We start from the raw sequence: 11249 nt of genomic DNA on the forward strand, positions 1-11249 counted from the left end.
ATGATGCACGAGCAGATATAAAGCTCTGTCAGTCACAGTCTATTAATGATCTGCTGAACAACACGGTGCAGTCGACTCTGCAGTGGCCGGCCTAACTCTGCGGAGGGGGCGGTGGGGGTGCAGGAGGCATACCAAACGGAGGCATGCCCGGGACTCCCATCCCCATCATTGTGACAAAGTTAGGGTCCATGGGTGGAGGCGGTGGTGGCGGGGCATACATCATGCCGGAAGAGCCTGGAGGAGGTGGAGGAGGAGGTGGTGGTGCACCTGGGGGCAGTGGAGGCTGGACTCCAGGAGGAGGAGGGACCATAGAGGGGCTTCCCATGGGGGGTGGCGGCTGGGCCCCTGAGGCTGCAGGCTGCTGGGGTTGTTGCCATGGTGGCAGACTTCCTGTGCCAGGGCTGGACGTGGTGGTGGTATCTGCGGAGAGGTCAGGACATCGATCTTTCACTTTGACATGATTGTACTCACATTTTACTGACAGTGTAACCACAAGCCTAACAAAGCTGACATTTCTACCAATAGTTTGTAGTCTACCCATTCACTAACATGGCTGCTGCTATTGCTATACTCACTCTGTTGCCAAGGCATTGGGGTGCTGGTAGCCATGCTGCTGGTCGGAGGTGGGGGCGGAGCCTGCTGTTGCCATGGCGGAAGAGGCCCCGACGGAGGAGGTGGCGGCTGATTGCCAGGGGGAGGAGGTGGAGGTGGCATCATGCCCATTGGTGGAGGAAGCAGACCTACAAAGTCACATTTTTAAAGGTTATCCACATGTAAGTATTAACTTTCACACGTGATGACGTGTAAAGGCCTAGTTTCTGCAGTACACTACACACCCATGGGGTGTCCGTGAGGTCCTGGCCCATGGCCCATTGGTGGTGGAGGAGGTTGCATCCATGGAGGAGGCATTCCATTAGGGTTTGGAGGCATAGGAGGTCCCCCCATGTTGGCCATGGGAGGAGGAAAGCTGTGTGGGCCCCCAGGTCCTCCATGTCCCCCAGGCATGCCATGGAAGCTCCGGTTTTCACCTGGTCCAGAGTTCATCCACGGAGGCCGGTTCTGCAAGAACACGTGCAGGTGTTAGTGAACGCTCTGATGAGGAATTTAACAACAGAATTAAGAAAAAAAAGTTACTGGTGGGGGCTGGTTGTTATTGGGGCCTCCCTGTCGAGGACCTCCACCTGTGGGACTGGCATGTCCACCTCCAGAGGATGGGACAGGTGCTTCTCCCAGCTCAGCCATTAGAGACAGGTATTCCTTATCCATGCGAGCCTTGTCCTGGGCAGACTGGGGGGGTTCTCCGCCAGTGGCCCTGTGAGCAGCAAAAGTGCTGGACAAAACAGAAGCAGGTATTGAATCTCAGTCAGCAATAATATTATAGTGCAGCTAGTTATGATAGGGCTCAGTACCTGGAGTATTTACAGTCAGAGGATATGTGTCCTGCTCCACCACATTTGGTACATAAAGTAGTATTTGTGATGCTACGAGGCTCAGCGTTCTGCCATGGACGAAGAATCCTAGAAGGAAAAAAAAAGTTGAGACGTATGACTTAAATGTAGGTATTTGAACAAAGCTATGAATTAGTTGCACTAACCTGTTGTCATCTTCTCGCAATGTGCCGTTGAGTCTGGCTAATTCTCTCAGCTGCATCTTTCGAAGGTCATTCTGATCTTCTGGGGTCTCTATGCCTTGTTTGAGAATGTTGCGAATCTGTCAAATATAACGGCACAATTCCAATTAAAAGGGGAATTTATGGGCATGATTTAACATTACAAATAATACTTGAGCAAGTGAGAGGCCGGGTAGCATGTTTACCTGCTCTACTGCCTTCTTGACATTCTCCATGGTGTTGGCAGTGACCAGAGCGTGAAGAGGCTCATCTTCCCCAGGCAACATCTGCCCATCTTTTCTGCCAACCTTCCCCTCCTTCACAGAGCCTTTCCCCCGGATCATGATCTTAGCACAGCACTCCTTCTCAATGTTTTTCAACGTGTTACCTCTGTTGAAAAGAATGAATGGAGTTATTTTCCCCTCAAACTTCCCCAATTCTTTACAGATCTGGTTGTCCCTGGGTTAACTCACCGTGGGCCGATAAGCAGCCCGACAAAGTTGATTTCAGGGTACTCGTCTTGAGGAATCATAACCTTGTCGCTGACTCTTGTGGCAGGAGGCCTGAACACACAAAATTGAAAAAGAGATTAAGAAAATATAACAACCATAGAAATAAGCATTTTGATTTGTCCCATTTATTTCTCCTCAAAGATGGCATTGATCACTTCATACTTATAATCAGCAGGTGGTTTGAAGTCAGGGTTAAGTGCCAGCATCTCAGTGATGAGGGAGTGGCGCTCCTCTTCGATCTTCTTGCGTGTGCGATATTCACGGGTGTTTAACCTCTTGCCCTCGCTGTTGTAGATGGGCTCAGGAGAGGGCGACCTGAGTGGCGGCAGACAAAACAGAAGGAACGCTTTATCAACACCGGTGAGAAGTGGAGTCATGCCAATTACCATTCCACAATCAAATTCCTACAGCTAACTAGGCCTCAATAACTACAAATTTAAAGAAACATTTTCACTTTATCTGTAATGCAATTTTGCTACTAAAGGGGTCAGTGCAAAAACAGTGCGAAGAACTAAATAATCAGCACTGCCTTTTGAAGAGTTAAAGCCATTTTCTCTAAGTGTAGAAAGTGAGTAGTAGTGGTACAAGTTTATTTTCTGAGGGGGCATAAACCAAAATACAGGGCCAATACTAAACCTGCATACAGGATTACTGGCCTGCAGGGGAGGAAAAGTTTGAGATAATAAAAAGAGATGAAGCAAAATTTGCACCCCTAAGCAGAAATGCCGGCTTTGAGCGTTTCTTGATGCTGATGTGGCGGAAGAGGTCCGGACCTCCCCTTGGATGCTGAAAACCTGTGCTGCTGCATTACAAGGCTCTGTGCGTGAAAAAGGGTTAGGTCGACGAGGGCTAATTTGGGTTAGAGAAAAGGAATTATGATTAGATCAACCTTTTCTTAAGCTCTCAGTTAGAGAGCTCACATGTTTGCAAATGTTAAGAAAAAAGGTCTTTGCCGTTTCTCTTCCAACGGAGACAACCTGAAACACCCCCAGTGAAGTCATGTTTAGACTGGGCAGTGACTACAAATGCTGCAGCTGCAGAACAGCCTAATGGTTGCTGTGAAAATATCTGATTATGGTGAGAAACTGAACAATGTGCATACGACAGGGACTCTAGCTAACAGGGGTCAACTTCAAACACTCTTCACAGACCCACTTCCTGCGTGATCACATCCTTTTAGTGTCTAGGTTATGAGCTGGCCATTGGATTTCTGGCACTTTTCTTCACAAATCCAAAAGACCCAAAAAGACGACTGTGGACCCGCTTTCTGCTGGATGAGAAGCCACGTGACGGGAAGCCAGTGCAAACCTCTGTTGATCCCTAATGTTTGTTACATTCAGTAGTACGAATTTAGCAGGGAAACGATTGTATTGTGCACTTGGGATATTATTTTAATCAGTCAAAGCTAAATAAGGGGGGAAAAAACTAACAGTCAAAATATTAAATATGCCAAATGAACTATACATAATTTATGGATCAAAAGCAAAACAGAACACTAGAACTGCATTTCTGAAATGTCATATTTGTAAATGCTTGACAGTATTAGTTGATAAAGCATTCACTGGTCAAGTGTACTTTTGGACTCGAGTTACGATACGAAATGAGAAATTCAGGGCTAAACGGAATATACAGAAATGCTCTTAAACAATGATCAGTGAACAGGAGAAACGTTTAACCTAAACACCATTTTATTGTGCGTTATGGTATAAACTAAAGCGAAGGCAGAAAATAAAGTCAGATCAAGCTACAACACTGTATAAACATCGTCATTAACAAGAACATTTTGCTATGAATTTTCTAAAAACTAAAATAATAAAGATACTGAAATTATGCAGAAGACTAAACTAGTGTGAAGATTATTATGTAGAATATGTGTGCAGTGGCTTTTCATGGTGTGTGCCTGATTTAATCACAAATGCTGTGCTAAAATGATATCTCCTGCTTATAGCAGATAAGTGGATTAGATTCAAAAACTGGATTTGTTATTACAAATCTGCAAAGACCTAAGTTATTGAACTTTCTCTGAGCATCTGCTATGAACAGAAGAATTACTTGCATGGCGTGTTTACTATGAAGATATGACATTGTCTAATCAGTCTCTATGGTGTTTTATTTCAATGTTCATAAATGTTCTATATTCTACTTAATTTACTCCAACACTACATGTAACAATTTCTACAGCTAACATCTAGATCTAAAATAGAATAAGAAAGGTAGTCTAATGGCCACATAAACTGAAAACAGCTGTTTCCAAAAGTCAAGAAGGTAGAGAAAGTGTTACTGTTTGTGGTTTAATCTTTTTCCGACCTGTCCTCAGGGTTAACAGGGATTCCCAGGTCTCCTGTACGCAGTTTACGAGTCAGGTCTTCAATCTGCAGTTGGACTGGAAGAATTCAGGTTAGGAAAGAAAAAAACAAGGATGGAGAGAAATGTGGTTACCACAGCAACATCAGAGAGACATCGCTCAGCACGAGCACAGTCTCAATCAACTCAGATAAAGACAAGTGGTGAGTCAAGTTAAGTAAAATACCAGCATTCAATCAATCATAAAAAATGATAATACTAATGCAACATTTTCTAAGCATTAACAAACTAGACTTCATCTGTGCTCCTAACATAGAATTATCATTCAGTGACAAGACCGTGAATCCGAAAATGACCTGCCGAATAAGTCAGGAGACAAATTGCCCTGAGTTTAATCAAGTCTTTCAGTGAAGCTCGTGTAGGACATTTCAAGGACACATTCGGTCAAATTACTGACTGATCTTTAAGAATGAAGCAAATGATCACAGTCTCTTGCTGCACACCACAGATTGAACATTGAGGAGTGCAGGGTCAGACACCAACCAAATTTGAAAAGCAATGAGGAGAAAATAAGAGGTCATTCATCCCATGCACATCATGGATTCTGGAATTAGCTTGGTGTCATTAAATTATTAGTGATGAATGCAGGCTCTGTGACCTGTGCTTCTCAGAGGTTTCATCATAAGCTTTCCTCACACTGTTTTAGAGGATCTACAAAATTAATAAAAAGAAACGACAGTGACAGCGGCAAGTATGTACAAATGAATGTTTACATACCATGGAAGAACAACCATTACCAATGAAAAACAATATCAATAACAATGTAAGTTATTGACAAAAAGATTTTTAGACTAAGATCTCCGCCGTGAGCCTGAGAAGGCAGCATGTCGGTGTTACACTGCTGCTCGAGGGCATTTGTCAGCAAATGCATTTATGGAAAAAATAGAATAAAGTATTGGTAATCAAGAAGTAAATAAATATATGTTTTAATAGTTTGTAATGTTTGACATAGGCTCATTGTGAAGGATAGATGCCATAGAAGCAGCATTGCTCACACTTAGCCCAATAATAAAACAGACAGACTTGAGCATGTTAGGACATAATGGGAAGTCCTCCGTGCAAAGGAACATTACAGATGATGTGTGGGAGATTCAGGCAACACAGTGAGCAGTGACCTGCAGCTCAGGACAATTAACAGCAAGCATCTGTATAAACTCTTGTTGCTAATGGTGCCCAATGGTATGCAAACTGTAAAACCACGTGACATCACATTACCTGAAATCATTTCCTTCTAACATGTAAAATTAGGATGTGATAATCACTCATAGAATAGAACTGCATACAAGCAACAGTTGGAACATGTTAAGACATTCAAAACCATTAATTAAATGCAAATGATTATATCTTAAATTAAGCAAGATGGCAAGGTTATCTTATCTGTGCCTTTAAGAGCTCCAACTGTTGGTGTTTGGCAAACAGAACAGAACATTTATCCTCAAGTGCTTCATGGGGGTAAACGTGTTATTGTGATGACAGATACATCAAGAGGGCATTCATATTAATATCACTATCAATATAGAAAGCTATGTTCCAGAAGAAAGCTGCGGTATTTACCTATATATGCCCGCTCTTGGTCTCGTGTGAGGCCAGGTGGGATAACTGTGGGCATGCCAGGTATGATGGTCTTCTGGTCGGGGGTCTCACTGCTCCAACGACTCTTCTTCCTCTTCTTCTGACCAAAATCTACATGGACAAAACGGCTTATTTTGATGTTGACACTACTTTTTTCCTGTCGTTTGATTAAGGGGCACAGGGTAATATCAATTGATATAATTAAAAATGCGAGTCTACCAGAACATTTGTGGCATTACATGGCACCAGTATCATAATGTTTATTATCGGATTTAATATACCAATAGACTAACATATGATTGCGTAGCTTTGGTACCTGAAATAGCAATGATCACCAAGCATTTATTTTACACGTTGCATGGCTTTCTTTTATGTTCTTCGCTTAACAAACTATGTCACAATGTGTGTTAGAAACTATTCATAAGCTTGACCATAATGCCCTATTTTATGGCAGGCCTGATCGCGACCTAGCTTAGCAGCATTAGCTGGCTAGTGCTAACAACACGCTGCTAAAGATGCGCATGGCTGCTAAACAGGGTTACAGCACTGGTTTAGTTGAATCTTACCTTGTTTAGCCATAATAGCACCAGGCCCTCCTGGCTGCGGTGGAGAAGGAAAGCCTTGCGGAGCAGTAAACTGTGGAAAAGGTGGGTTTGGCATGGGAGGCTGAAATCCCGGTAAAGACGGGAAAGATGCGGGAGGCCCTGGCGTTGGCATTAGCCCATTCCCCGATCCAGGCCCGGCATCAAACCCTCGTTTTGCACCAATACTTGGGTGCAACTTTCCCAACGGAGTTGCATTTGCTCCGGTGGCCATTCCTGGAAACCCTAATGGCGGCTTCTCAGTATGTTTCAAATAATTAACGGGCAATAACAGAAAAAATGGTGATTGAAATGACCTCCGTTACTATCGTTATCAAAATGGCGCACTCCAAAAAGCCACAAAGGTCCATCCACGAAGTCCCTCCTCTCAGGTCACGTGCCTCCCAAGTTGGGTCCCTCCTCTTATTACTCCATTTTGCTAGGTTATTTTACTTTCATTTATAATTCAGGGCACAGAAAACAAAGACATATACTAGAATGAAAACGACAAAGCAGGCAAATTATTTATATAAAAAAATTTAATTAAAAAGAAACACTTGCAGCTACGGTCAAAATCCACAAGGACGAACTTTGAAGTATTTAGCTCAACACACGAAAGTTAACGCATAACACAAATTATATGCAACTCACCACAATCACCAAAACTGTATATTTAACTTCTACAATGTTTTAGGCCAATAATACCTACGCATGAATACATAAACAGATGAAAGGACTCCTCATTAACATGCAGCATGTACAAAGTGATGATTCATCATTTGAATAGACAAAAGAAACTACTTAGATTTTATCAACAGATTTTCAAAAACACCAAATTGTGCACTTACACTTCAACCGCTGAAGACTGAACCTAGCATCAATGACACTACTAAATAAACAATATTTTGAACTGGAATGAGAAGGAACTACAACTGATCCTCACGGTCGGACATTTGGGAATTCCACTGCTACTACCATCAGCAACAACTACGAGTTGAACTGATTTATGCATTGGTTGAAATGAGGCGGTCACACGTGTGTCAATCATGTCGACTCTGTTTACCCCATTGGGTGCCATTTCAAAGGCAGTGGCTCTAAATGAATGCCCCACTAACATCGGTCCGACCGTGAGAATGTGTTCAATCTTCCAGTGATCAAAAGATTTTTCAATAGATTGAATGAAGATATTCTGTATTTTAAAGATGGAGAGTTCGCTTGACCTTTTAGATGCTGAAACAAAGTTACCTGCAAAATGTCACTTCTAACTGCAGCTTAACTAAAACTAGTAACCGTAGCGTGCTCTATCAGCAGCGGGATCCCGCGGGTGATCAAAGGTTGAACTTCTTTGAAGGGTGGGCACAGATGGGCGTGCGTACGAGTACCCGTCGGCTTCGGGAACTCTTCGAATTGGACTTCGCTCACGCGTTAAGTATGAAGAGGGAGGGGCGGGAGGAGGGGGAATGGGAGGGATATTGGGGATATTGTATGGGTCAAGGGAGGCATGACTAGAAGGGGGCAGACGTTCCCTCATTACTCCCGAAGATGCCGATGTTGGAGGAGCAGGCATGGCAACGGCACGACGCTCATCATAATAATTGCCATCATACGCACCGGCACCTGCCCTGTATCTCTCGTAGTAGTCCACGTACGGATCCCGTTCGTAAGCCGACCGTCGCGCCGGGTAGGATGGAACCGCGCCATAGTACGACCCGCTGCTCCTGTATGACGCGTCACCGCTGTACATCCGAGTCACGTCCTGGTCAGGCACGCCACCGTACGCTGTCGGAGGAGGAGGAGCATATCTCACCGAGCTCTCGAAGCCCGTACCACGCCTGTAACCGGTGCCCCGGGAACTAGGTACAGGAGGATAACCACCACCATACTCTGGTTCACCGCCGCTGAAACCCGGATTAAAACCCCTGTTGCGACCGCGCCCAGCAAATCTCGGGGCATCAAATCCATCTGACCTTGGCCCCGAGCCGTTACGGTAGCCATTTTGGTCTAGAGGACATTCTTTGGACCAGTGGCCTTCCTCCCCGCAACGGTAACAGCTCGCCCGGTCTCCCATTCCCGGCGCAGTACGAAGCCGACTAGTCGAAAGCTTCACGCTCATCAGTTTGCCTTAAAAAGAAGAAATTCAGAAAAAAAACTTTTACCGAGATCCATTGAGCTCCTCTTGCATATGCTAACAAAAATATATATATTAACAGTGAAAACACGGAAAACTATATTAGGACCCAACAACTCTTTTTTCACGATACTGTTAAGTGTATTTTATGCATGTTTATGTTCTGCGAACTGTGCCAGGCAATATTTAATATTAGTAACAGAGCGCATACTCCTATATATCGAGCCATGTGTGTAACCTTGCCAACAATCTGTATTCTCATAGTATTTGTGAGTTTAAAAACACATGAGAATCCATTTTGTGCTGCTCCTGCTGATGTGTTTGAATCCGAACCACCAGAGGTTTGAGTCAATTGCCGTGAGTGGGCAGGTGTAACATTTGCCGACAAGCAGTTTTGATCCTAATTAACACGGCGACAACGGAAAAACACGAGGTATGGAGCTACAAACTCCCAAACACACAGCATTTCTCAAAACTAAATATTCAATGGATCTGCGGTTTGAGACTTGACTGTGATTGGCATGCGTATCCAATCAGCAGCAAAAGCAATGGCAAAACTTTGTCCTCTTTTCAAACGGGTTAAACCGGAGAAATCACTGGTCTATTCACCTTATTCCGCCCCGCCCACTTTTGCCACGGCTTGGGATTTAAATTGTATTGACTTTTCCGGTACAGCGCGAAGTCCATTCATTAAGCAGAGAACAAGGGCAAATGTTCGACAAAAATCAGAGGTTTAGAAGAATGGTTTGTGAAACAATCCAATGTTCATTTACAAGTCAACACTGCACCGTTTCTCCGCGCAGCCTAAAAACAGTTTTGTGTCCGTGTAGAAAAGATTTTCTCCTGACTCTCCAGTCCTATATAAACTAATACCCACACGAACTTCCGGAATAAGGTGAATATCAATAACAATCTGTGAAAGCCTGAAAAACTGAAGCTTACATACACCAGACATTGATCTTTTTAAGTGGTAGTATGGAATGTAGGTACACTCGTGATGTGCTTACTTACCTCAGAATGAGAAAACCTACCTGGGAGCCAACAAAACCAGAACATTTTAGAGACATTTTCAATAAATTAAGTAACCCCCGCCCAAAGTTCACCTTTAAAAGCAGCGTTGTCTAACTTATTAATGGCTTCCATCGCATCATCCATGTTATCCATGTGAACAAAGGCATAGTTTTTAACTATGTCACACTCAGAAACAGGACCAAACTCTTCAAACTTGGCTCTTAGCTCCTGGTTGGTACAGGCTATGTTGCCAACATGGAGCTTTGCAGATCCTTTTGACTTGCCACGACTCAGTTCCACATTCATAGGCTGGCCATTCAGCTCATAGTGATGAAGGTTACGGATGGCTTCTTCGGCCTGAGATTTGTCATCCATGTGCACAAAGCCAAAATTCTTGACGATGTCACACTCGGAAATCTTCCCATATTGAGAGAATAGGGATAGGAGTTCGTCGGACGTGGTCTCTGCTGCCAAATTCCCAACGAATATTTTCACCATCGTGCTGTGAAGAGAAGGAAAATATAATACACAAGTAAAACATAAAAGCCTTTCAATAACAGAGTTAAAGGAAGCGAAGTACAGCGCTACGTAAGCGTCTCTTTCTCAATCTGATCGCCACATTCACAACGCAAGCATAACACTTTATGGACCGAGGGTGTAATGAGGCGAAGGTAATGGTTTCTTGATGTCAACAAAGACCATGTATTACACTCAATTCAGCTTAGAAAAGATACCATTTTATCAATTAACTGAAATATTTTCACTCTAGTCAATACTTGTTTCGAAAGGCGTTAGCATTAGCTAGCTAACGCAGTGGCTAACCATAGGCTAACCACGTTCTTGCTAACTAGCCTTTCGGATTTAAAATAATGCAGCAAGATACTACGCATACCATATACCCGATCAATGCATTTGAGTGAACAATATATGTAATGCAAGGTCGAATTCAAAGCTGTGTGTAAGTTTTACCTGGCAATATCTCGGATTTTCGACGAGAGAAGATGCGATCGAAGACAGTCGCTAGTTGTCCCGAAGTGGCGGAACTACGTATGAACGTTACGTCGAGAGCGTAGCGTAGTGGTTAATGGTGGTCAGTGTCTGTGGGAGTCATGGATCTATAACAATAACTATGGGAGTACAAACAAAACGCTTCTGCATTAACGTAAACAAACCACACTTCTGTCTTTTGAGCAACTCATTTATAAATAGCCGTTCCTAAATAAGCTCAGTCTAAGGCTTCAATAGTCTTAATGATAGTCTTGTGTACTTTCACTTGTTGGCTGTTGTATGACCAGGGGTAGGCAACGTCAGGTCCGGGGGCCAAATCCGGCCCTCCAGGACAGAACCTAAGATGATTTTTATAAATATTATTATGCAAATAAGAGATCAAATACTTGTTTAAGTACTCTAAAAATGCCAGAAATAGTGTCAGTATTTTCAGTATTTCAGAAAACCACTGTAATGTAAACAGT

General features: G+C 43.4%; 1 protein-coding gene across 3 annotated transcripts; it reads right to left on the reverse strand.

Moving 5' to 3' along the window:
• Window positions 1–48: 48 nt before the first annotated feature.
• On the reverse strand, window positions 49–10819 carry sf1 (splicing factor 1). 3 transcript variants are annotated; one of them, XM_079580468.1, is made up of 13 exons: window positions 10747–10819; window positions 9870–10279; window positions 6040–6168; window positions 4429–4504; window positions 2284–2436; window positions 2083–2172; window positions 1816–1999; window positions 1595–1710; window positions 1410–1517; window positions 1135–1330; window positions 837–1059; window positions 576–740; window positions 49–420 (listed from the first exon to the last, which is right to left on the reverse strand). In XM_079580468.1, the coding sequence occupies exons 2-13, from the start codon at window positions 10273–10275 to the stop codon at window positions 92–94; spliced, it is 2175 nt and encodes a 724-aa protein (XP_079436594.1). In that variant the 5' UTR covers window positions 10276–10279; window positions 10747–10819; the 3' UTR covers window positions 49–91. The 3 variants fall into 3 exon arrangements, with proteins under 3 accessions (XP_079436594.1, XP_079436592.1, XP_079436593.1); XM_079580466.1 differs by lacking the exons at window positions 9870–10279; window positions 10747–10819 and adding an exon at window positions 6624–6991; XM_079580467.1 differs by lacking the exons at window positions 4429–4504; window positions 9870–10279; window positions 10747–10819.
• Window positions 10820–11249: the final 430 nt, after the last annotated feature.

The sequence above is a fragment of the Gobius niger genome (genome assembly GCF_951799975.1).
Source record: "Gobius niger genome assembly, chromosome: 21".
Lineage (NCBI taxonomy): Eukaryota > Metazoa > Chordata > Actinopteri > Gobiiformes > Gobiidae > Gobius > Gobius niger.

Coding starts and splice junctions, on each gene's coding strand:
- sf1 (XM_079580468.1), bottom strand. CDS start 10,275: ATGGTGAAAATATTCGTTGGGAATTTGGCAGCAGAGACCACGTCCGAC. Junction 2,437..4,428: donor CCTGTTAACCCTGAGGACAG/GTCGGAAAAAGA, acceptor GCCGCCACTCAG/GTCGCCCTCTCCTGAGCCCA. Junction 741..836: donor ACCTCACGGACACCCCATGG/GTGTGTAGTGTA, acceptor GTGACTTTGTAG/GTCTGCTTCCTCCACCAATG.